Source organism: Morone saxatilis, unplaced genomic scaffold, assembly GCF_004916995.1.
Source record: "Morone saxatilis isolate NCDOM2014 unplaced genomic scaffold, NCSU_SB_2.0 Contig16, whole genome shotgun sequence".
Classification (NCBI taxonomy): Eukaryota; Metazoa; Chordata; class Actinopteri; family Moronidae; genus Morone; species Morone saxatilis.
Window position 1 is genome coordinate 21385149 of NW_023339718.1, and position 27669 is coordinate 21412817.

General features: G+C 40.3%; 1 protein-coding gene across 1 annotated transcript; it reads left to right on the forward strand.

Moving 5' to 3' along the window:
- The first annotated feature begins 865 nt into the window (after nt 1-865).
- Nucleotides 866-27515, forward strand: znf608 (zinc finger protein 608). Its single transcript, XM_035658304.1, has 9 exons — nt 866-1128; nt 11829-11916; nt 15613-18083; nt 18657-18781; nt 19122-19599; nt 21727-21896; nt 23959-24106; nt 25030-25086; nt 27496-27515. Exons 1-9 carry the CDS (start codon nt 867-869, stop codon nt 27513-27515), a joined length of 3819 nt encoding a protein of 1272 aa, XP_035514197.1. The 5' UTR covers nt 866.
- The last annotated feature ends 154 nt before the right edge of the window (nt 27516-27669 follow it).

Here is a 27669-nt window from a genome sequence, read left to right on the forward strand (position 1 = left end):
AAGAAGTTGGTGAGTAAAATGTTGAATGAATAGAATAACACCCAGCTTGTAGGTTTCCCTTTAATGTCTTGCTGTAAACCACAAAAATCAATAAATAATCTGCATATTGCTGAACCCCATTTTGGAGAAGCTGATACCCACAGAAGACTTAAACAGCATACAAATCCCATTTCCCATGTCAGTAGAGAAACCATTATTGTTGTTATAGTCACACTGGATGAGCTCCAGTAATGTTGCCTTATTATACTGTTGCAGATTTTTGCCAAGTCGCTCTGTGCAAAAGTGGCAGCTAATTATAATGTGCAGCTTCTGTATGTATGTTCTGTTGGGATATTTTGCCTTTCTTCCGAGAAACTAGTGAATGAGGATGCAATATTTGCCTTTTATGGACTCATGTGGATTTGTGATAGAGAGATGTTGATTAATCGAAATAGACGGGGTAAAAAAAAAGCTTTTCTAAGTCTGGATATAGTGGAGAGATGATTAGCTGCCACTCAGTATTAGGACGTTGGTAAGTGCAGATTGTGGATAGAGTAATAAATGGTGTGACATTTGGAGAAAATGTCTCCTACAGTGGGATCCAACATTCAAATAATCAGATGTCAGGAGGACTCACGTCAGTAATATTGAAATGACATTAATAATCTTTTTATCTATATTTTTTACTCTCTGTCTCCCTCTCTCCTCTGCTTTTTCTGGAGAGCACATGGAACTAAATTTCATTAAATGTAATGAAACTTGAATTGAACTAAAAGATTAATACCAAAAATAAAATGGTAGTGAAGTAAAATGACATATTACCATGCATGACAGTGTCTTTCTCTGATATTTAATGAATCCTCTCCTTTTCCCTACAGGTGGACCCCATGTTCACAGTGCCAGCTCCCCCTGCTCCAGGCCACCCCGGGGGCCCCGGATCCTCTCTGCCCTCTGCCCCCTCCTTCTCCCCTCCGGCCCTGCCCACCTCTAACCCCAAGCAGCTGGTGGTGAGGACGAGGTCTATAGGCACCAACACCCAGGATAGTGGCGTTTCAGGAGCACTGGAGGGCGACTCGGCCTGTTTGGGGCCCTGCCAGCCCGGTACAAGCGTCAACCTGGAGGGCATTGTCTGGCATGAGACTGAGGAAGGTAAGGAGTATGATATTATTTTATATTGTATAATATAGAGTCTGCCCCAATACAGTGGAGGTAAATGGAATTTGTGTTCCTTAAAGCACTAAAATACTACAATACAATTGAATTAGACGGCCATTTCTTTAAAGATGTTGCTGTTCTTCAAATGTCATTTTTAATGTTTTTAATAGAACAAACAAAACCCCCTTCTTCTCTACTTTCCACCAATATTTTAAAATGTTGCCACATAAAACCAAGTCTGTACTCATGGCCAAAATTTTACAAATATTTAAAAAACTAATTAAACTGACCCATTAATAGTGCATATCATTTAAATTAAAATGTCAAGGAATACTAGCGTTTTCATAAATCTGGCATGCTGGGTTGCCATATACAGTCCAGTCGTGGGTGCCAATACTTGCTCAAAAGCTTTTGATGGAAACTGATTCTCCGTCCAAATTAAGTGAAATCCACCACCACAGTCCTCAATTAGCCCAACTTGGCTGATTCAATGTGCCTTTAAAAAAACTTTGTAATGACAGAAATAAGACAGAAAAGCAACCTCTGAGTCAAAGACAAAGTCTTCCATGTCAAACATGGGTAAATAAAACACTTTTGTCATGCCTCAGTGAAAGCAAAGATGGTGGAAACGCTTTCCTGATCTGCCAGCTTGACTTGACTTTGACAAAAGGCTTTTTTTGCCTTGATTTGTGGAAAAACCCAGACTCACACTTCACTGCACTCTGTCAGGTACAGCGTTTCTTAAAATCTCCTTTGTTTTTACATTGGAGGATTAGTGCTTGTCCTGCCAATTTAATCTATGACTCTAAACAGGATAAACAGACTGACAATCACAGCAAACTATTTTTACTGAACACAGCCCCAGTGAAAGCTTTGGCCGTTTCCCCAAAATCTCTAAGAGGTGTGAACATTCAGGTGCAAGTTTCCAGCAAATGGTTTGTTTCTCATTAAAACTAAAGACAGTGTTGTTTGCAGGAGAGACTGTAATTGGAGACTCTTTATTTAGAAGCTGTAGAGGGATCCAAATTTCAGACAGCTCTGGGGGAACAGTCTGTCTGAATTCAAAGCTGAGAGGATATTTCTACCTCCTTAGAAGTGGACTGTTTTGAGTTTCCAAAATGAGACTGACTGTCCTTATCAGAAAAACAACTAGATGCTTGACAAAATCATCTTAACTACTATATTTCTAGAGCTTTTATCCACGTCTCAAACTCTCAATCAGTGGACAGAGTTGGTTCAGGTGTTATCATTTGACTTAAATATGAAGTTTTGGTCATGGTGGGTGGGTGTACATGGGGGGAGATGGTAATAGCTGTCTGTGGAGTCAGATGTGAATGTCCTCCTTGATCCTTCTCCATCCACTGACTCCTGGTTGATGCTGTGAGTGGTTTTGCTCTCGTGTTTTCAGATTGCATTGGTCATCTGTTGAGCATCCTCTTGTGGCCATGCAAATAATAAATGGACTGCCAACCGCTCAAAGAGCTTTACAACACTTGCCACATGCACCCATTCACACACACATTTATACACTGACGGCAGAGCCACGCAAGGTGCCAACCTGCTCATCATGAGCGATACAGCGTTTTCTATCCAAAGTGCTCATGATCATACTGAGCTCACCCATAAACCCACATACTCATACAATCATACACCGACAACACAGCCATCGGGAGCAATTTGGGGTTTATTATCTTGCCTGAGGACACTTGACTTGACTGTACCGGGGGAGCTGGGAATCGAATCGATATTATGGACGATGAGCCAAGCAGGTGCAGTAAAACTGCCCCCTACTCACACGTAGACAGGTGCAGAGACACCCCCAGGGCCCAGCTGTTTTGTGGATGGTTAGTCAAGTAAAATTCTGGTAAAGATTTGGAGATGGTGTTCTCTGTGAAGTGTTGGAGACTTTGTTACTGATGGATTTACCGCTGATGAAGTTTGAGAGTGTTGTGCTTTTTGTCATCTGTTTATCTCACATTGAGGCAAACTGATTAATGATTAACTGACTAATTTGTTAAGCAGCTGCTTTCTTTTTTTAAGCTTTCCGAATGTTTTTTGGCCGTATTGTATCAATGGGGAGAGTTTAAAGAGTAAAATACAATATAGATACCATACATAGTATAATACAAGATATCTGATCACTTCTTTTTCTGCCTGACATGCTGTGCCGGGTGTTTGAGCATCAATTGATGTTCTATGACACTGCCAATGTGTGTTGCTGTTGGAAGGCAGTAACAAACAGGTTTGTCCTGATGATGGAGGCATCAGATGGCTTAATGCTCCTCGTATTTTATTATTGGAGGACAAACAACGGTCTTACATCTACTGCTTCATTCAGCCTTTACAGGCAACCACAGCCAGAACATCACATTTCAATATAGAAAAACAGAGAAAATGTCGATTTAAAGCTAGATATTTCAACCCAGTTTGGTCAAATAACACCGTGCATCATTAAAACTATTGTGGGTTTGAAAAACATATGTCACAAGAAAAAGTAAATGCTTCTTATATTTATCATCCCAGACACTTTGTGCTTTCCAAACAAAAATAATTAAAATCTAGTTAATTTTTAAACATGACTGGAGTGCAGTCAATGAATGAGAGCAGTTTTGGCGTTGAGCTGCACATAATCACGAGTCCAACACAAGAAGAAAAGTAGAACCAGAAACCCGTCCAACACTACAAAATGATACCATGGGAGTACCGGGCGATGGATCAGACGGCCTGATGATTCACCCGCCGATTTCGACGCCACTGCACTTTGATAGGCCGTTAACGAGGACAGCGCTCAGCACTGCGGCCTCTCAGCGGAGGTGTAATACCTTACTGCAGGCTGCTAATGAATACATCCCATCTCTCGGTGCCCATCTCACTCTGCCAGCCGCAGGGCCTCTGAAGTGGAGTGTTGAGTTTGGTGGAGAGGCGTTTGTTTCCCGGCCCAGTATTAATTAACTGGAGCTACTCACTCTGCCCGCGCAAAAATAAAACAGGAGAAGAAGAAGAAAAACAAACACAACACAGGGGAATATATCCTAGACCGAAGAGTGCTCCTAAACAGGCCAGAGAGATGGAGGGAGGAGAGGAGGAGAGATAGACAGTAAATAATACATCTTCTGCTTCAGACTCTGAAGTGATCGAAAAACCAGCGGGTGGATAAAACTTCTGCAGAGCGTAAATACAGTGAAAACACTGAAATGAAATTGAATTAAAATGTTTCCTTGAAGACCTTGACATCCTAAAACGAATTAAAAGAAAAACCAAACACGAGCAGGAGAACAATGTAGATGATAAGCACAGAAATTATTCAAAAAAAGCTTTAATTTTCATGCAAAACATTTAAAATGAGAAAACCTCCAAGGCTGCACAGTTCTCCAAAATGTAAGAATAATATATGTGGTGCTGAGCAATTAGCTGATCATCAGGAAACAAATCAACTATACGATTTGGATAATTGATCAAAATGCCATATGTTCTCTGGTCCACCAGTGTGAGGATTTGCTGCTTTTTTGTTTTGAATCACAGAAATCTTTTGGTTTTACTTTTGGCTGGACATCATCAGACGTTGAGCTCTGGTAACTTATGACTTTTTAACTATTGACAAAAATGGTCACTGATTAATTATTAAAATAATGTACAGATGAGTCGAGAATGAAAGTAATCCTTAGTTGCCGTTATATGAAAACAGAACGTAGTAGATTTTTCTGATGTGACATATTTTCAAGTTTAGTTTAGATCAAAAAATTCTGATTTGATTGGACCACTAAAACAGGTGTTGTTAAGCAGAAGGATACAGATCTGCATAGGACAAGTTAAAACCTCCCTTACCTGCATTGTTGGATCCGGAGGAGGACGAGGGGGGAATTAAGCAGTTGCATGCTTTTGGAAACACAGACTAAGATCCAAAGTCTCATATCAGATTCAATTGGATACGTTTATGTACACGACCCTGAGTTTAAGATGAAACATATATATTTTTTTAAATTATATTATAATAGACTGAAAAGACACTTTTAGAGCTGGAAAATTTATTTTTTATTTCACTGCCTTCAATATTCATTAATAGTGAAGTGTTGATGCATTCATAGTAATTATCAAGGATATTCAACTCTCTGCTGCTTTTATAATTCAGAGTTGAATGCAAGTTATAGCCAATCCTCTTTTAGTGCCTATAATCCTGACTCCTGCTGGAATTACAAAAAGTCATCAGTATATCATGGTGATACATTCAAAGTTTCATATTACACAATACACTTTGATCACCGCCTACAAACTGAATTCCTTATTATTCAAGTGGCAGAAGAGCCATGGGAAGATAGTGGTAATGTTCAATAACACCCTGATGTATCTCCCGGTGTAAAGAAATGTTGGGTTCATTTTGGGTTCGCACCGTAAACGAGTCACTTATTCTGCAGCCCGTAGCTGAACTTTCCACCAACTTTTACTGAAATCTGTTCACATGTTTTTAAGATTTCCTACTAAGAGACAAACAGATGAACAAACAAGCAGCGCTGAACACATCACCTCCTCAAATAATAAATGCAAACAGAAAACATCAAAGCATTGTGTTTCCAGGTTTGTGTGAGTAAACAAACAGCAGCAGCAACGGAGCAGAGTAACAGGATACATAGATAAAATGATAGATAAAGCTGGAGTTACACATACTGTATCCTCTCCCATTAGCAAATATATCTAACAGAGATATAGAGAGACACACTGTAATCTAATACTAAATACTAACGTCCAAACATGCAGTAATTTATTCTATTGAAGATACAGAGAGAGTCTGAGGGAGAAAGATGGAGGTATGAGAAAATGGATTCATTGCTCAGTCTGTGTCTGAACAGGCTGACAGGATGGATGGATGGAAGAGGGGGGAGAGAAGTGGGAGAAGGGAGATGGACAGAATGGCAACAGAGGTTTTGTCTATATTTCTAAACCACCAGGGGAATGTAGAGATGGAGAGGAATGTAAAGATGAGGATGGACAGAAACAGACAGAGGGATGAAGAAGGCTGACTTCAGTGAACAATGTCAGAGTCGAAGAGAGGGAAAGAAGTCACACAGGTTTTTCATCCTGAGGAGTCCTCCCTGCTGCTCGGGGACTAACGCTCAGGAGGCGGAGGGATAACTGGAGCCCCCTCCTCGTGACGGCGGAGGGATACGAGGGGAAGATGCCGGTTGCATGTTAATTAAGCAGAATACTAATTGGAAAGGCAGAAAAAAGAAGAAGACGAGACCACCATTTCAGCTTCAGAACCATCCTTCCTTTCCTCCCTCCTCCTCTCTGCAGGAGACCGGAGTCTGATGAGCGCTAATCAGATGGTGATTGGCTCGACTCTTAGCAGAGCTCCACAGACTGTCTGACTTCAAGACGCTCTGTCTGACTGGATGCCAGAGATAAATTAATTACAAGGATTGTAAATAATTACTGCTGAAAGGTGATTTGCTGTAGCTGATTTATGTTATTTGCCCTTAAAGGAATAGTGCAGCGTTTTGGGAAATACGCTTGTTTAGTCTTTAGTGGAGAGTTAGATGAAAAGATAAATACAATGAAAAGACCAATGCCACTCTCTTATCTGTACAGTAAATATAAGGCTACAGCCTATTAGCTTAGCTTAACATAAAGACTGAAAACAGAGGGGAAACCGCTAACCTGGCTCTCTCCAAAGGCAACAAAATCCACCAACCAGCACCTTTAAAGCTCACTGATTACCATGTTATATCTCCCTAGCTTAATCTGCACAAGAAGCAAAGTGTAAAAATTGAGAGTTCACAGTTTTACGGGGGGCTTTTTGCCGGACTACTTTCCGAGCAGTTGCCAGGCAACCAGTGGAGACGGTTCGCAGCTCCTTCTTGATGATTCGCTCATTGGTCTGTGGTACCCACAACCCAATCACTTCCTTTTGTGCCTCCTTCCAAAACACACAGACAAGAAGACAAAGTAAAAGTTTGCAAATACATTTTGGAAGAAACATAATGCCGACTGGAATCCATTTTCTAGTAACAATGGGAAAATATTGTTAATTCGCAAAAATATTGATAATGAATGTATCAGTAAAACAGCCAGTGGTTGAGGAAAGATCATGCTCTGGTTTAATACAGAAAGAGCTTGCAATGACTTGAGATACAACATGTTTATTAAAATTTAACAGCAGAGGGGGATCGGGATGTGAACCTGCTGTCACAGTCCTGTGCTTTCTACGCCCATCATCTACTTCCACCACCTCCCTGCAACTCCGGTGTGGTACTTAAATGTAGCATGTCACTGACTCAGAAAACATTTCCTCTGCACAAAATCCAGGCCATGATTATGTTTGGCAGCACATGTATTTGGGGAAACAATTTAGTACTATAGAAACATAATTTCTATTAATCATCTCTGGTTCTTGAACCGGTCCCGTTCAAGATTCTTGGAACCTCTGCGCTATCTATCCAACCAGCCCGCGTTCCCACCAGTTTCGAGAAGAACTTTGTAATAAGCTGGCTTTCACAATGTGAAATCAGAATAACGAAGTGCGTGCAATCTTTGTTCTCATTCAACTTAGTTATTGTTTTTATTTTCAGCAGCAGGAGCAAACCCCTGAGAAAAAATTAGACCCTTGACATTGATGAAGCAGTCATTTGCTAGATTGATTGTTGCCCATGCGTTCAGTTTTTAAAATTGACCAGCTGACTCTTGTGCTTATATTGGGTGACAGGAGCTCCCTTTGAACTGTGACAAACTGTGTTAACTCTGTGTCTTATCTGCCTGATGCTCTCCTCTTCTTCACCTGTCCAGTAGCTCTGTTGGTGTCTCATCTGTATTCATCTCCTCTGCTCTCTCCTCCTGTTCTCTTCTCCTCTCTCCTGTCCTGGTCATAAAAAAGATGCAATCAGGATACCAAAACAAAATCGAACCAAATCTCTCCTTTATTGATGTGATGATTGGATCATAAACACATAATTATTTGTCAGATTATAGAAAAGCATATTTATAAAGGCATATCCCATCCCATAGAGGCTAAATAGTCCTCAGTGTTCGTTATTCAGTTTGGGCTGACAGTCACAAACACAGCAACAGTATTGGATGCCAGCTACAGGCTGATATTCAATGCAGCAACAGATGTGCATCAATCATTCAATTGTTATTTATTACTTACTGCAGTGTAATCAGTGGATTCTGTGCTCCCTCCATCTGATAACATCTATCTTCACTGCCTCATCCCTTCCTCTGTAGCTCTTGTTGCTGTTTCAAGTCCTCCCCTCTCTCTCGTGTGCATTTTGCTTTTTTTTTTTTTTACTGTGAAGTAGATCTGATGCTTGAATGACAAAAAAAGGACTTGTGTTGTTGACTATCTTATTATTTTTGAAGGCTTTAATGCATGATCGCAATGACAGATGAATAGATTCAGGGCAATTTTTAATTAGGTGTTGTTTGTTTTTGTTTGGGGGGGGTATTTTGTTTTGTTTTTTTAGATCTGGGTCTATTCATAAAACATTTGGGGCTGTAGCCTTGGAAGCCCAGGCCTAACAACGCCACTGGACAACACTGGTAGAGCAGAGGGAAAGATTTACTCACTCACGAACTTAGCAGCAAGTCCTTGCGCTGGAGTTCAGGAAAATCCAAAGAAAATCAACAGACTAGATAATAGAGAGGTTATAAAACAGCTTGCAGAAGGACTGAATGTGAACTTTGAAAGAAAGACATTCATGTGCAGTGGCTGAGGCAGGAAGGAAGAGAGAACATTTTCTTCACCACTGAGTGATAACAAACAAAGCCTGAAGTCACTGATGCTTAGATCAGATTTAGGGACAGTCGGTTCGAGGTCTTTCTGATCGCTGCTCTATACTTCATTTTAAAGAGATTCTTCACAGACTCGTTATTTCAAGAAGGTTTAAAAATTAAAAACACTCTTTGAAGGATTTTGAATGTCACACAATTTTTTAAGAATGTTATATCGGCATGAATTCTTGACAGTGAAATGAAAACTGATGAACAATCGTGTGTTTTGGCATTTTCCCAAGAGGAGACAGAGTCACACTGACTAAAAATAGAAATTTCTTATTTCAGCCCCAACAAGGCTTTAGGGGACATGAGAGTGGAGAGGAAAGCCTCCACTGTTGGCTGCTGAACCTGGACTGGGACAATAATTACTGCACAGTGACTGAAATGAACTTAAAAAACAGAAAATCCTCACATTACCAGTGATTCAATAAAGAATGATTTTGGGTGAACTCAGGACATAAATTAACCACAACGGGACTACGTATCTTTATAGATTTTTTTTTAATGAAACCAATGCGTATCCATATATGCAAGACTGCACTTTATCATCATTTTTCTCACTTTATCTAATAAACAATTATCTTACCATCATACAATGGGCTCTATATGAAAAGAATGACTATACATTATAAATGTACCTTTATTTATTTGACTGATGCATCCTCCATCACTAGAGAGCAAATATTATCTCTGATGTGCTACAGCAGTGGTTCTCAACCTTTTGATGTCAAGAACCCCCACATTGATACACATCAGGCCTTGGATGTGTATTTGATAAGATACAGCCTCAGAGATCCTTTATTTCTGATAAGATTTAATAGTTTCATAACTCTCTATATTGTAGATTGGCAGATTAAAAGTGAAGAGTGTGAAACTCATTCTCTCAGTGACTAATGTCTAGTGAATTAAATTATAGTGAAATTAAAATATTCCCCATTTTTCTGTGGACCCCCGGGAACCTCCTCAGAGTCTCCTGGGGTTGCCGGACCCCAGGTTTACAACCACTGTGCTACAAGACTGCTGTCTGAGCTTCATTGACATATATGAAAGGGAAACTTATAATTTTCAGGAGAACCAAACCCTGTATGTTCTGTATGTGTCAGCTTCCCTTCATCGACCTCATCTCAGCAACTGTTAGCCAGAGTGGCTGATGGATGTTCTGCTGACAGTCGGCAGTGGGGGAATGTAACTAAGTACATTAACGCAAGTACTGAATTTGTGTACGAGAATTGTAAATATATATCGCAAGACAGTAATTCACGATACAAATGTGTGAAGATTCAAATCGTTGAGATGAAAAATAAATTGTGATACTCTTTTTAAACAGCAACATCAGCAGGGACATCAGTTTTATTTGAACAAAGTAAAGGAAATATGCACAGTTTATACCCTACCTACGAAATAAAAAAGGATTATTTCATTTAATACAGAAAATAAATAGTGTGTGTCACTTTGGGCTCTGGGTAACTGTGACGGCATTTCTCACTACTTTTGCAAACAGTCAATATATTAATAAAATTTGTATTTAGTATCTCAGTGGTTGAGAATTAAGGATGATACAGTTTCTTTGTCAGTGTCGTCATAAATAACATGTTTCTGCTAGTCGTTACTTTCATTCAGTCACAACTGCCGACTCACTTTTAGTGCCATTTATGCAGATGGCAGAGATTGAGCAAAAACTTGGATAAGATATTTACATGTTGCAGTATATTTATCCAGAATGTTTCTGTTTGATTATCTTGAGTTTAAATATTTCAGTCATTATGACTAAAGTGAATACAGTGAAAGATAAAATATATGTGAGTTTGTCGTATAGTGTAGAAAATATATTTGATCAAACATCAAAGCTACTCAAGTATTTAAAGAGAATATTTGGAATATTAAGTTGATAACTAATGAAAGACTTGTGCCTTGAGATGAAAAGCAAAAATCCAACTGATCACCATCCACCTCTTGTTAAAATGAGCGTCAGATTTGGCCGTGTTTCCCAGCTCTCATTTATCTGTGAGAGTGTTTAGTGATGGTGGCAGCCATCAGTCTTAATTGAAGAGAAAGAAGTTGTGTGTTGCAGTCAAACCTCATTTTAAGGCTGTAATGCTTCTAAAATTTGATTTGCTCGGCTTTGCCGTTGGCGCATCACAAAACGGAGGTTAATGGTTTTCAAATGTCAGTCTGAGAGCGTGAGAGAGAGAAAGAGGAAGAAAGAGACATTTATTTCAGATGGCTGAAGGGTCGTCAGTCCGTAGATTAGAGATTAAACCTTGAAGACTACGCTTTCCTTCCAACCAATACCTGACAGGAACCGAGGACTATATTTTCCTCCTCAGATGTTCCTGACTAATATCAGTCTGAGCTATTTTAAAGGCTGTAACTAACGGTTGGAACCATTTTGAAAACAATTTGAGCGTCTTTAAACTGTGAACTCCATTCTTCAGGTTGGCACAGGTTTTCATTTTCAAGCTGTTAACTGCTGCTGTTCTCAAACATCTGCTCATCAGATTGATTTGTCTTTCTTGAAAGGTGCAGTGTGCTCCTTTGATTGCTGCGCATTTGTCTTTCATCAGTGTTTCATTAGTTTCCTTATTAGATACAAGTGAGAACAAAGAAATGAGAATGTGTGCAGAGCTAAAAAGGGTGGTGATATATGCAAGAAACAAAGTTCAGCTCAGAAAGTCTGAAAAAAATGAACAAAAAGTGGAAAGCTCCTTTCAGACAGTCAGACAGGGTTGGATGTGTTGAATATCATGTGTTTCTGCAAACCAATCACATCTTGGCTTTTTTAAATTTTAGGATTGATATAAAAATGCATTTTAAGACTTTATTTCCTCCTGTATACAAGTGTGAATGTCACAAAGTATCGCACCACAAAACATTATTTTGTCTTTGAGTCCAGTACTAACTGCTCCATCCCTGTCCTCTGTGATTGACAGGTGTGCTGGTGGTGAATGTGACGTGGAGGAAGAGAACCTACGTAGGAACTCTGTTAGACTGCACCAAACACGACTGGGCTCCTCCAAGGTAATACTACACTGTTTGTCTTTTTCTTGTCTTTCTCCGCCTCTGTGCTTTTCTACAGAGAACTTTAGAGGCACAACGTACGAGACATACTATAATGTGTTTTACAGCATTTTCCAAAAATCTCCAAATTTCATCTCAGCTGACTCAGTTTAGATATAAAACAATGAACTGGGTGGTTTGGTTGGAGCTGTTGCTAAAATGTTAGCTCTAAATAGATGAAGTCGTGACAAGTGTTCGTTAGCTGTGCAACTGTTACACTATGTCTTAACATTGACCATTATCCAGCAGTTGTCACCTCTAGCAGTGGTTGCTGTAAAGCTAGGCCATAGTCTGCTATTTATAGTGTGAATTGCTTGCAATAGCAGTTCTTTTATTTTTCCGGAAAATGGAGACATTATGTCATTAGGGCAAAAAATGTAAACTTAATGTGGCTACAGCCCAAAAGCAAACGGCTCTGGTATTATATTGTTATGATGCAAAATGGTACTAGGTTCCCAAATTCTCTTAATTGACCGACTGCCTGCACAAAGTGCCACTCTGCCTGCCATGCTCAGATTATTCAAAATAGGGACCCCCATTTTTTTTTTTTTTTTTGTGGGCCAAATTGAAACTTATGCAAGTCACAGACCCCACTTTGGGCACCCATGCTTTAGACCAAAGATATATATTATCCGTCAAAAATGTGTTATGTTTCCTTGTACTCCATGCCTCTGATGTACAAGATAAATTACATTGACTCATTGTGGGCTTGAAAAGTTAGCATTGCTCCTTAGCCGAAGATGGGGTAGTATTTATTTCAGGAAATATCATCATCATGGTGAAATATATGCACTGCTTCCTGTTTGGAAGCTTACTGCAATGATGCTTGTTTATGTGCGATATATGTTCCCGTGCACAGACAGTTTCAGCCATTGAATTTCAATTCTTAAACAGCAGCAGACCTTTTTGTGGGATTATGATTGGCTTGTCACATCGCCACAGGGCAACACAGAAGTGAAAAATTAGGACACTGTTCTATTTTTTGGCCACAAGCAACCAAGCTGCATGAAGAGTTGATGTGTTGCAGTGTGTTTCTATTATAAATGTACTGTATATGCGTACAGCCACAGAGTTTCTGTTCATCACAACTGTTAATAAAGACTGCCTAAAATTATATTTGAAATCAATTTTAATTGTAAACACATTTTAAGGATAGGCCTCAATATAATTATTCCTACTCATTTCTGCTTGGTGTATTTCCCTATTTGATCTATCATGTTTAATCATTTTATTGTTATTCTTATTGGCTTTTATTTGTTGCTGATTGTTTATTTGATTAACTGATAAAGAGCACTTATTCTTTTAAAGTGCTTTAATGTTGGTAAAATGATAAAAATGGCTAAATTGGCTCTGGGGCTGTCAGCTGTTGTTCAATGATGAGCTTTAACAAAAACGCTCTCCACTCTGCATCCCAACTGTTTTACAAATGGAGAGTGGTTTTTGTAATTGCTGAGTGGAAAATGTGACAGTCCCTCCTCGCAGGGCTGAAACCTCTCAATTATTGCTCCTGTATGTAAATGACTGTTGTCATGGCAATTACAGCTTAATCTCAGAAACCAGGGACTAAATTGCTTTTTTCATTTGGGCTCTTGTCACTGCGGATGTCTGTCAGTGCTGTTTTATTATATAATTCAATAGAATAAAATAACATTTGAATGAACCTGTAAACGAAAGATAAAGGATGCAATCATCAAAATCAAATGCAATCAGATGCAATCATCAAAATCAAAATATAAAAAACACACATATGGAAAAAAAGTCAGAGATTATAAAAAAAGACTAGATCACTCAATCAATCAAAATTCCATGTTAGATAGAGGTATGAGAGTCACAAATAACCCAAAATGCCAAAGAAAATACATCAAATTTCAGCTGGACATTCCAGCAGCTTCAGTGACATTCAGAAACACACTGATGTAAAAAAGCAATTACAGACATCATAGGAAATGTGAGATATCATCGCTTTAAAATCACAGAGGGGGACAAGAATGTCTAGTCTCAACATGCTTTGCCATCTTTTCCATTAATAAGGTGATTAACACCCAAAACAGTCTTTCCAAGGTCAGAATATATTCATTGAGTATTTAACACCAACCAGTGCTGCGATGTAGTGTAATAATTAATGCATTAAAAGGCTAACACAGATGCCAGGTTCAGGGTCCAGCTTCGAAAATAGAGCCTTACTCTGTGTACTCTGATTTTCCTCATCCCAGCGGACAGCTTTTTGATATAAATAACAATGTATGAGTGTGGAAAAGCATCTCCAGTGTTAAGATGTGAGGCCCTCTGGTAAACGACATCAAAAGACTTCAAAGTAGAAGGGATGGTATGTGAATACAAAATGCCTCAATATCAAATGCAGAGATAACTCTGGATTGTACAGGTTTTTTATGTTATCAAAGGAGAAGCAGGCTTTGTACAGAATAAAATCAATTTTTATCCTTGACGTCTCGGTAAAGTGGTCCACATGAGCCTTGAATGATAATCTGTTATCTTCCAAGGTTTTTGTCTGGTGGTACAAGAGTTGAATTTGGGTGACGATATGAACAAGTTGTTCTTGGGTTAAATCTTTCAGCAATAACAGCATCAACAAGAAAAACAGCCTTCTTTTCAGCTTGATGGTTTTTTTTGTGTTCATCCAGCTTGACTAAAAAAGCTTTCATGAACCACGACACAACACAATACAATGTAAAATGTTGGGAAACAAAGCACCACAAAATGATATGACACAATGTGATACAATAAGGTGCAATATAACCAAGGATACAATATAGTGTTAAACAATTCTATGTGATGACAATGTCTTATCATATAATGTAATACCAATATCATGGTATGTTATATTAGGCTATTACTTTATGTTACGTTATCCTAATCTAACTGTCTCTTTTCTCACCAAGCAGAAGAATCCTCTAGAAAACAAAACAACAACTTGGACTTGGAATTTTTATTTTCTATTTAAACATTTAAATACAGCATTAATGATGAATGAACAAACATGGCTGTTTTTCATGAACGTAAAGTCATTGTCTCTGTTGTCATATGCTACTATTCTGCTGAATGCTAAAAGCTCTACCTACCATACCATCTTCCTATTGAGAGCTTCTTTTTGTCGTGTTGTTGCCATTTGCTGGACTGGACTAGTGGAGCTAGCAATGGCTAATATTTTGGTAAAGGCTATTTTATGTCTTATGAGGCTACCATACTTTGGCTGGATGCAAACAGGAAGAAGCTGAATACAGTCTGAGCTAGAACTATAATGTGTCCCCCTCATACTGATAACACAGATATAAAATCTGTTTCTTCAACAGTGACTTTATTATTATTATTAACAACCCAAGAAATACAAACAGACAGCCTCCCTTGTATAAGGATTTGATTGGTTACTCAGCCAATCACTCATAAATCCCACTGGTCTTAGGGTGCTGGGCCGCATTTTTGTGGTTTATTTTACACATTATATCTTCATTTAAGGTAACATTAAAATGCTTAAAAGGTAAAACTGACTTACTAACTGGATATGATGGATATTATATCGATACAACTGGACACAACACAACAAATCTGTCACATATCTGAATCAATTCCAGGCTGTCAGTAAGTGATCTTAAAGAGGAATTCTCCTCTAAATCCATTATTTTACTCTTACTCTTCCAGGTTTTGTGAGTCTCCCTCCAGTGATCCTGAGTTGCCAGGTGGGCGTGGCCGGGGTAAACGGATGCGAATGGCCATGGCCGAACGGCCCTGCGTTGAGCCGCCCCCTGCTGCCAAAGTTAGGGGTCTATCACAGCACAGGAGCCGTGGAGGTGGTGTGGCTGGAACCACTGCACCCATCCATAGCAAGGGACGGAGAGGAAGCCTGAACCTCATCAACAGCAACTGCCGAACACCTCCTTCTTTTTTTACTGTGGAGGAGGTGAAACCTGCAAACAGCACCTCCTCACTCTCCTCTGGGAAGCGAAAGAACAAACCGCCAGCTGACCTGGACCTCAGCCTGGTCTCCTCAGATGACATTAAAAACGGGAATGGGAAGAGGATCCGAGCCAAATCCCGCAGCGCCCCATCCACACCGCAGGGCAAATCTGACCCTTCTTTCATGGACCCTGGAGGAGGTTGTGCCTCCTCACCGCCTCCCCCACCAATCCTCATCGACTGCCCCCACCCCAACTGCACTAAACGCTACAAGCACATCAACGGCCTGCGCTACCACCAGACGCATGCGCACCTGGAGGCTGAGGAGCAGAGGAAGCCTGAGCTCGAGCCCATGAAGGATGGGGAGAGTGAGGAACGACTGTCAGACTGTGAGGACACCATCAGCAACATGACATATGACCTCTCAGAGACAAACAACAGCACTAATGCCAACAGCTCTTCTAAGAAACCTGCTCCTCTATATAAGGTGACCACCGTGGGATCTCCTAAAAACAGAAGGCTACTTCTCAGCACTGACCACACCTCCACAGCCAACTCCAAGACCAGAAGAACCTCATTGCTGAAAGATGGGCTGATTGATGACCTTAGCAATCTGCCCATCATCTCCAACATGACCGTAGTTCTGGAGAATTGCATGGTACCAGACAGGAACTCCACAGTAGAGATGCCCAAGCTGGAAGCAGAAGGTTTGATTGACAAAAAGGGTGGTGCATGTGACAAGGGCAAAAAGGCCAATGGGAAGGTAGAGAAGCTGTCCAAGTCAAGGACCAACCGGCCGATCGCTCCAGCCCCTGCTCCCCCTAAGCTTATCGCCATACCCAACACGGCATATCCAACTGGCACAGCAGATACTGCCACCTCACAGCAGCCCTCACCTATGGCAGCCGTAGGCCTCACAAGTAAAAACCTTCCCTTAAAACCCATCAAACCAAAGCTGAGCATTGTTGTGGAACCGAGCCTTGTCAAAGCCACCCTGGTTACCTGCAACAAAGAGACCAGGAAGAAAGAGAAACGGAGGCTGAAGGACAAACATAACAAAGATGCGTCAACCAGGACACCTAATGGCGACAGTAGTGGAATCAAAATGGAAGATGGTGGTGGTGGTTCTAAATTGGGTGTCAAGGAAATTACTGGAAGCCTTCTGAAGGAGCATCTCAGTAAGCAGGATGTAATGAATGGGCTCACAGAGAGCCAAGAGAGCAGGATGGCCAGTATCCGAGCTGAGGCTGACAAAGTCTACACCTTCACCGACAACGCCCCCAGTCCCTCTATTGGTGGTTCATCGCGGCTTGACCCCAGTGGTACTTGCCTGGCATCAGCAGACAGCAAGAACAACAGCCCCGCCTACTCTGACATCTCAGATGCCGGGGATGATGGGGGATCTTCTGAATGTCGCTCAGATGGAATCAGATCCAAGTCTAGCTCCTCAACCTCTTCAGAGGTGAGCTCTAACAGTAACCATGGTAACTCTGGTAAAACCCCACCCATATCATCTGCCCCATCATCAAAGGACCCCCAGTCCCCGTACTACCACAGCTACGAGCCCTACTACCTGCCGGGGTACATGCAGTCGGACAGGCAAAACAGCAGCAGTGTTGCCTTCCACAAAAGCTCTGGCCTTGATGGCAAAGGGAAAGACAGAAAGGAAGAAGTGAAAGAGGACGATAAAAACTCCTGCCATGAGTTTTCAGACTCAAAGAAAGGCGACGGGCCACCTCAGTCTCAGCTCCAGCTGGCTATGAGTCAGACCCAGACTGCATTGGCCCAGTCGCTGTATTACGGCCAGTACTCTAGAGGACTGTACATGGACCAGAAACTGTTACTGGCCTCCAAATGCTGTGACCAGACGCACAGTGCCAAGCAGAGGGGTGAGCGGGGACAAGGGGTGAGAGACAGTGAGGACGATAAACACATGGTTGGGGGTTCAGCTGGTGGACCCATGCTAGGTAAAGGTCCAGATGGTGCTAAAGGTTGCTGTCCCAAACCCATCCTGTCCTACGTGGAGATGAGTGAGAGGGGAGAAAGGGGACAGAGTCTGGGCGTAAAGGCAGTGCACGGTGGCATGGTGGACCAGCACCAGGTCTCGATGAAAGACTGTGATGACATCAAGTCACCGTCCTCTTCCTCTTCTTCATCACTCCACAACCCAAACAGTCAGACAGATCTGGACTCAAATGTTTCCTTTTCCAGTGTAAGTTTCTCCCTCTGTCTATAACCTGCCGCCGCCGCTGATGGTGTTGTTGGTGTGCTTTAATGACTGTTGTTGAGTGTCACAAAGAGATTAATCACACATTGTGTACAGCCAAACCAATAGGTGCTAATAACAAAGACCATGTGGCTTCTGTGGTGCTGTAGCTCTACTTTGACATATTACTTTAGTCATTTTGGTTGAAATCAAAATCGTGTGGTTTGATTTGATGGATGCAAATGTTTTTAATGTTTAGAGTAAAAATTAATGGGGGAAATGTATAATTTCATCTTTAGCTGTAAATGTAAGACATAAACACATAAAGAAACAAAGGAAACATTTCTAATACATAAGTGTTGGTTTTGATATAAGCTGCTTTTTTCATAAAGCTTGTACAGATTTTTAACCATGTCATCTCATGATGCAGTTAACTGCTAATTTTGGCCATGCTGGGTCATGTAAAAAGGTTGTATGAATTGAATGAAAGCTTTGTTTGGGAGGGTAGGTTGTTTTTTCTTCAGTTTGGCCTAAATTCTTCAGTTGGTCATGTGTGAGACGTGTCTTGATTCGTGTCATTGAGAGGGACGCCACACTCCTAACATCACACCTGTGAATGGCCGCCTGCTGTTGAAACGTCGTCATCTTTCATCAACATCACACTCAGAGCCAGTGATAGATGGTCTGTCTATGGTTCTGTTCACTCAAGTACACAGTGTTTCCTCTATAGTCATTCAGCAGCGGTGGGCCACCGCAGCAAGAAATTCTCCAACCCTGCTAAAAAGAAAATGTACAAATGAAAGTCATAAATTAGCCCTCCTTTCCCTCCAAAAAACACAAAAGAGACAAAACGCTATAGAGCTAACATTTAGACTTATGAAATAGGTATTTAGTTTTAGCTCTGCAACTGGCCATGTAAACAAAAACTGGGACAAAGACGTGGACTGAAGTTGAACTGACCTGAAAATGACTCCCACCCACCACTGTTAACAAAGAATTATAGGGGAAACACTGCAACTAGCACCAACACTTGTCCCCATCGATCTAGCCCTCAGACGGCCCGGCCTGGGCTCACTGCCTGGTTCACAGCAAATACTCAGAGCTACAGAGTCAACATGGGGAGGAGGCCGAGGAGGGTGAAGCAGACAGGGGAAAAGAATGGGGAACTACCATGGAGCCTGCTGGGGCCAAGATGACCTCAGGAGGAGGATGTGGAGGAGAGAGAGGAGGAGGTGTGGGCGGAGATGCTAAAAAAGCCAGGGTACATGGATCCCACGATCTCCTGCCCTCCATCGACATGGAGGAGTCAGACAGGCTGGAGGGGCTAGATGATCAGGGCCAGGAACCAATGGGAGGGCTTTCTGAAGAGTCCCAGAGTGCCCGGGCGGCGGTTTCTCCTCCCATGACCCCCCAGCAGCCCTACATCCAGTACCAGCACTCCTCCTACCCACCTTACCTGGCAATGTGTGAGAGCAGTGGGGGCTCCTACAGAGGGGTGTCCCCAACCCTGGTCCACAATTACCCAGGTAAGAGTCTGAGTAAAGGTTTGGGTTTACTTTCAAGGAGTATTTTAACATTTTGGGAAATGTGCTTATTCGCTCTCATGCTGAGAGCTTTAAAGCTTAAATACTCAATACATTTTATATTATTAATGGATAAAGTAGCTCACAGTGATACAGAGTACACACAGGTAACTAGAAAAGGTTTTCATATTTATGTATAGTTAATATTTTAAATGTGCTTGCTTTCTCTGAAACTTTGCAGGTTGAAAAGCTGTGAACTAGAATAATTATGATTTATTAATAGGTTGTATTTGTGCTGCAGTTTAAATTGAAGGAATTAAAAGAGTTGAAACTGAAGCACTGAAAGGGTTTGAAATGTCAGTTCAAGTATAAGTATTGACAGCACTTAAAGTTTCACTTTCATGTTTAAGCCTCATGGACAGTTGAATTTTCAGTTTGTTTGTAAACTGAAAGTAGTCGACCTAACACTAAGCAGGGAAACTGTCAGATGAAGATTAAGAGATTACAGCAATAGAAATGTCAGTTGATGTTTAAACACTGAAAGTAGTCAAAAGTCAAAAGCAGTCAAGTCCAGTCAGTTTAAGTGTAAGAGATGAAAGCAGTTGAACTGTCATCAGCTCTGGAGACCTACTGAGCTTTTTATCCTTTTTTTTAGCTCCTTGTAAGGCCCTTGTTTTCATCAAACAAGCTCTGATATATCCACTGTGCACCTCCTGCCCAGCACCAAACAGCAGACAGACACAGTTAGAGACTAGATGGTGAATAAAGTGGAACATCTAGCAGCTAATGAGCCAGATATTTTACTCAGGAGTTGGTAAAGACTAAAACAAAGTGAAAAGGAGAGTGAATGTTGGAATTAAATTCAGCAGATGGACAGAGACACCACTCCAATAGAATGACAATGTTGCTGGATGTTTGAAATGTAAAGATACATTGGGAGACAGTTAAATCACAATACAAATTTGTGAAGATTCAAATTGGTGAGATGTCACTCGCATCAGTAGCTACATTGAGGCGCAAAGACATCAGTTTAAATTTTATAAGAAGAGGAAATATACATTAGTTTGCACAGTTTATATCCTACCTCAGATCAAACGGATCTCCTCTCATCTTGGTAAAGAAGAATATAATCATTATGTCTTTGTACCCGGCACCAATTCATAACAAAAGGTTTAATCAGTCGGACATTTTCAATAGAGTAAGTTCTAGACTGTACTTTTATTTAAAGGGGAAATATATATTTTGTAGATTTTTGTCTAAAGATAAAATAATGTTTTTATTGTGAACCCAGTATTGTGAATTACTGTGAATGAACAAATAAGGACCTATAGGGACAAATTCTGGGGTCCAGGTCATCTTTTTAAAGCAACAATTTTGAAGCATAAAAGATGAAGAGAACAAAACAACAAACCAAAATGCATAAATCATAAAGCCAAGGGAAAAAAAGGTGCTGAGAATTACATGTAGCCGTGTACTGTGTAGGAGAAACGTTGGCTGTAAAAAAAGACTCAGTTTTCCCTGTAAAGGTCCTTATTTGTTCATTAAAGATCCAGTGTGTAGGATTTAGTAGCGTGTAGCGGTGTAGTTGCAGATCGCAAATCCCTCCCATAAAAACTACGGTGGACGAAAAACATGCAGAAAACGCAAAAGCCTCTATCTAGAGCCAGAGTTTGGTTTGTCCGTTCTGCTCTACTGTACAAACTTCAACATGGCAGACTCCATGGAAGGCGACCCAAAGCATCCGTACATATAAACGCCTCATTGTAAAGTAACAAAAATATATATGCAGATGATAATACACTAATGAAAACATACCTATGAATACTACATCCATTTCTGACAATAGATCCTCCTAAATGTTACACACTGGACCTTTAAATCATTTTATTTCTGTATAAAGTAGATTTAAAAACAACACAAGTTGATGATACTTTCTCACACACACAGAAGATACACGCCCTGATTTTGACAATTTAAAATTCCGGCATTATATGTTTAAATAACGTTGTTTTTTTTTTAGATGGCTATACAAAGTCATTGTGCTTGTATGTGTGTATGTATGTTACTGTGGCTGTGTGCGTGTGTATGTATGTGTGTGTATACGTATACCTCTGTGTTTGTGTCCACCAGGTTTCCACTACCCTCTTTATGGTAAGACGGCGGGCAGGGAGGAGTCAGAGGTGACTCCCCCCAGCAGAGGAGGAGTGGTGAGCAGCAAGCAGAGCAGTGATTCGTCCTCGTCCTCAGCCATGGAACTGCTGCAGCAGCAGAGCCACCAGTACCACGGAAAATCACCTGCTGTGAGACGCTGCACACTTTACTGCCACATCCACACTGCAGCTCACAGCTCTGATGTTTGTTTTCATTCACACAGCACAGATCTGATGTTTTCTGACGAACACATGCAACAAGATTTGAATAAAAGAAGTTTAAAGACAAAAATAGACGCAGATGTCCAATAAAGGCAGGTCCAGAATGGACAGTCATTTGTTCAACTGTCAATTGTTTGGTTCATTTTACAGAAACTATGAGCACCAAAGTATAATTCATTCAGGCTTACTGGCATGGTAAACAAGAGAGACTAAAAAAGCAGCTGACTCCCAACCTTTGAAGTGGCCATAAAGTCTGTACCATACAGTATTGGTCCATTCCTCCGTTATTAAAATTCCTTTAGTCCGTAAGGGTCCACTGATCAAAGGGTTTCATTAAAATGAACCCGAGTTGTGAATATTGTCATGTGAAGAGTGCTGCTCACTGTTTGTATGCTGGTGCTGTAAATCTTCGGCTGCCATAAAATGCCGTTCACATTCAAGCGTAATGGCAGCGGCACGGCGAAAAAAGTACGACCTGAAATTCAACCTGTTAGTTAGTTAGTTTGCTGAACAAGACTTGGGAGTAGCAGCACAATTAGATGGTGTTTCCCATCTTTGCTGAGCAAGAGTTTTGTGCTAAAGGAATTAAACGCCTGTCCACAAAAAAAGCAGGGGAAGTTCAGTGATTTAAGCAAATAAACAGGCTATTATTAGAAGTTTTACGGTATTAGCCCCTTTATAACCAATTATGCTTAACATCAGTGTTGACCATTCCACAAGACACTGCAATGTTTTAAAACCTTTCCAAGCAGCTGTTGTATTCTATTAATTTAAATACAGAATTCACTTGTAGAAACTTGAGTTAAATATTCATTACATTTACTTTTCTTCTTTCTTTTTAAAGTTACAGGATGTTATCCTTGTGTTGTAGTGCAGGGCTAATGATACACACTTATACACACTCCTCAATCCTCAATACCATGCAATGCCAATGTAGCAGCCATGTTATTTGTTGAGACTAAACACAATATCAAGTATACTTCATTTGTCTTCAAGATGATTTTCATAGTGTAGAGAAACACATCAAAACTGATTGCTTCCTGGAATGAAGTACATAACAAAAACATGAAAACATTCTTATATGATCCTTTAAGTTGTTCAGTTTTTAAGTGGCTCATTACTTGTATATGAAGTGAAAGTACCATACTACCACTAGATAATGACATGATGCTCCTTTATTACTGCTGTGGCTTCAAATCGTACAGAGGTGCACTCTGCCTCTGAAAATTGCAATCACTTGGGCTACTGGAGCCAGAAAACACAAATTTAAGCAATAGAGCGCTGCAGGAATGAGTCCTAAAGTCCAGAAACGAGTTAGCATTTTTCTCTCACATGGGTTTTTGGTTAGAAGCCTGAAAAAAGTTTTGTGGTGAACAAAAGCTTAAGAGCTTTTCACATTTTGTCCTATGACATGAAATGCGTCAGTAAATATCCCATCTGTGAATTTTGAAGCTTTTATGTGTCTTAAAAAAGGTGGTTGCTAACAAGTGGCTTAATAACGTCAGCGCATTGAACACGGAGACTTATCCACTCACTAGTCTGCCTTTACAGCCTCACTGTGTGTGTGTGTGTGTGTGTGTGTGTGTGTGTGTGTATACTCACACTCTGTTAAGAGCCAACTTAATCTTCAAAAAAATGTCTTGACTGTGAACCTGTAGAGCCAATTTAGGATTTCAGCATTCACTTCAGTATGGTCCGATTTTTCTTTGAGCAGTGTCAAATGGGCAAATGCTGCTCAGAAAATTCTAACTTTTCTCAGTAGTAGATGCTGTTTAGTTTTCACTACAGGATCCTGTAGTAATAGGAATATCCTGTACACAAACCTACTGCAATTACTACATCTTTCAGTGTCATCAAGTCAGTGAATGTGATCTTAACGTGACTTAGTGTTGGGCTGAAGACTAAACCCAAAGCAACAGTTTGCAGTGTTGGAGATATCGAAAGTTTAGTGAATAGGTGTAAATCCAATTGTGTGTATTTACTTGTGCAGCCCGGCGAGAAGGGTTCCCCTGAGGGAGAGAAAGAGACGGAGCGAGAGAGGAACCATGTGTCATTCGCCCGACACCTCCACACACACCATCACACTCACCTGGGTATGAGCTACAACCTGATGTCAGGACAGTACGACATCTACCAAGGTACGACAACACACTGAGCCCGACATGTGTCAAACTGACTGGCACCGGTTAATTTACGAATCCAAATAAGAGGGGCGATTTGGTTTCAGTACTGAAAAAGAACTGCTTTATATCTGAAATTGAAGCTGAAGTGTATTTCACATTTACTCAGTGATGCGCAAGAAGAGTGGAGGCAGATTAATGCTCCTGGTTTTGGAGTGACATGTTCAGCTATCACATATAATGATCAGGAGAGGAGACCACATACTTTTGCTGAGTTTAGTGTGAGTTGTTGCCTGTAGAACAGTATATGGGGCGTCCATTTGTTACCAAACGTTTGTTCTTGACTTTGTCTTTCGACTGGTTTTCCTCAGTACTAGGAGAGGTAATTCAGATCCTTTACTTAAGTAAAAGTACTAATACCACACATAAAATACTCCAATACAAGTAACAGTTGTATTGAAAAGGTTCTGATCAGGCTGATGTACTTGAAGTATTAAAAGTAAAATTCAGTAAAATGTCCCTTGTGGCTATTCTATATAACATTATTAAATTAATATGGATGTATTAATGTTTAAGCAGCATTTTACTGTTGTAAGAATTAAGAAATCAATTTGACAGTTGTTTGTTTTGTCCAATAAATAGTCTAAACCTCAAAAAAAGGTTAAACAATTATGAAAGAAATTAATTTTCTGTCATTCGACTGATTCACTTACTAATCGTTTCAGCTCTAATTGTATATATGGGTTGGTAGTTGCAATCGATAACAAGGCATGATATTTATAAGCCCTTTATATGTTTGTACACAAAAATCTTAATCTGTAAAGTAACTCCAGCTGATAAATGTAGTGAAGTAAAAGGTACCACATTTCCCCCTGAGATGTAGTGGTTCTGTTGATCTTTCACAGCTGGTTTTCTCACTGTGTTCTTGCTCCATGTTGAAGGGCTGAGCTCCAGGTCGCTGGTCTCCAGTCAGCAGGTGTCAGGACACTCCTCTACAGGTAAGTTTGAAACACTAAAGCTGTGTGATGTTAATATCAGACTATGATAATCAGAATTTAATGCCAGATATGTTCACATTTAATTATCTACTGCTCCACTACTTTCCTGTCGTTCCTTATAGATATTTTAGGAACCCAGTGAGTGTCTGTGTTTGTGTCATCATGGCAAAATGTGGTCCTGGACACACCTACTGTAGCGGGAACTACCACAGAAGTGGTTATGAGTACTTTGCCATGTGTTTATGTTTGTGGACAGATTTTGTCAATGCGATAGCATCACATCATGCAAGATACAGTAACGAAAATGTACAGGTGTGTGTGAGATCAATATGAAGGCAGAGTTTGAAGATGAGTGTGGTCCGAGCAAGGGCGCCGGAAGTAAGTAGGTTGGGACTATTGGCCCTTCCACTTTACACTCCTGGGCCAAATTCGTTTCAATCTACACACTAGAGACCATCTTGCGGCAACTGTCAACACGTTGACGTTCTGACCCACTGTCAAAAGGGAACTAACACAGAGGTGATTTTCAGTATTTTGCCAGATGTTTATATGCCTGTCTGTCTGTCTTTCTGTGGACAGATTTTGTCAATGTGAAAATGTCGTTAATACGTGTGTTAAAAAAAACATGTGAAACACACAATAAAAACATGCCTCGGTTATATGCATAAATTCACCTTTTTCACTTTACTGAAGGTCATAAAATAAAGGCATTTCTAAAATGTAACAGTACATATATATCAAAACCATGACACACACACAGACACACACACACACACACAGACTGCACACACACACAGACTGCACACAGTGTCCAGTGTCATCTTGTTGGTAGCACTGTGGTTTTCTTTTTAGTCTTTTATATGATTTGTTAGTTTCTCTGCAGAGTATATTTAGCTCAGATGTGCTTTCAGTGTAGATCACATTGACTCATAGATTATCCACTAAGTTTGCATCTTAAGAAATGAATTGGCTAAATTTTTCTTTCATGAAATGCAAACAGGAGCAGAATAAGCTGGAGAATTGCCTCATCTTCTGGCCGTCTGATGGGTCAATAAATCAAATATCTAGCCCTTCTCCTCTGGGAATAACAGCTCACCACTTAATCGGCTCTCTGAGGCTCGTGTCTTGTTGCCTAAATTACCATCCAGTAGATCATTATCCGCTTTGCAGTGTTTTCCATATATTTTCATAGGCCATATATCACTGCCTTTGTTTGAAAGTGTGAAATAATGCACAGGGAACCTGCCAGGCAGTTAAACAGCATAATGTGATGATTACCTAGTGCAAAGACTGCAGTTATCTATAAATGGTAATTGCTGTGAAATAAAGGAGATTAATAGGAGTAATGCTGACAGTTTTCTACTGAAGCCAAACACAGCGGTGGTTGCTAATGTTTAGGCCTGATATCTGAAGATCACTAATTAATTATCTTCTTATCTTTTGAACAAGCTATTTTCATACAATCACAACTTCATTATCTCTTTATCCCTAAGATAATGGTTATTTGTTTGTTAGATTGACATATAACAATTTTAGGATACCTCACAGCATTGCTAATGTCCCAAATTGTCCTACACAGACGCACTCTTTGTCCCACATTTGTTCTGTTGAGATCTGGGCACCCTACCGTGATGTCACCCATAGGTTTCTGAATAGCCGTTGTGAAGCTCAGTGTGGTCGGCTCTGGCCGTTGCCATTTTAGCAGTCCTGACTTGGCTAATCCAAAAATGGGCAAATAGGTGGAGATGAGGCGGGCTGAAAAGACACCTGTGTCAAAACACACCTGTTCTTAATTATGCATAACTTAGTCTTGATATAATTTAAACTAGTGAGTTATATAAAAATTCATGTTTATTTCTACTGTGAAGTTGGCCATTTTAATATGGGGCCTAATGGAGATTGATCACTTGTATCCAGCCTCAAGTGGCCATTAGAGGAACTGCAGTTTTTGTTACTTTGTGTTGGCTTCATTGGCCAGCCCATTTTTTTGCATTTATTTTCCACATTACAGCCAAAAGTTGGAGTTAATTTCACTATGAAATTCAGTTTGCAGACTTTAGATTTGTTGCCCTCATTTATTTCATGAAAGTGACGTTATCTACGTTATGTAACTCTATAAACATTTCCCATATTCTGCTCATGTTTACAACTTGGAACTGAGATTCAGTTTTGAGATTCAAATGTCTGATTTGTCAGTAATGCTGTGTTAAACTGTGTTCAGACATTTTTAACCTATATGAATGATTGTCTGCTTCAACTTACCATGCTTAAAGCAAAACCACAGGCATTCCTTTCTCGCCTTTTGATTGATTTTCACTTCTTGTCTGAATTCACCTAATGTACTAACACTAGTTCCTGAAAGGCCAATATGTGACTAAAAGCCTTTGTTTTGTCCTCTTGTCTCCACAGACAGCGAAGGGAAGAAGTAGGACCATGTGACCACGTCTCACATGAGGAACGGCAGATTTATCAGACATCAATTCCATGGTGTTGAATAAGCTTCGCCTCGCTGAGAGGCAGAGAACACAAATTTAAAAACCTCTTTCATTTCTTACTAATATCAACCACCTGTTTTATAACACG

Coding starts and splice junctions, on each gene's coding strand:
- znf608 (XM_035658304.1), top strand. CDS start 867: ATGTTCACAGTGCCAGCTCCCCCTGCTCCAGGCCACCCCGGGGGCCCC. Junction 18,084..18,656: donor TGTTTCCTTTTCCAGTGTAA/GTTTCTCCCTCT, acceptor CGTGTCATTGAG/AGGGACGCCACACTCCTAAC. Junction 24,107..25,029: donor ACAGTACGACATCTACCAAG/GTACGACAACAC, acceptor TCCATGTTGAAG/GGCTGAGCTCCAGGTCGCTG.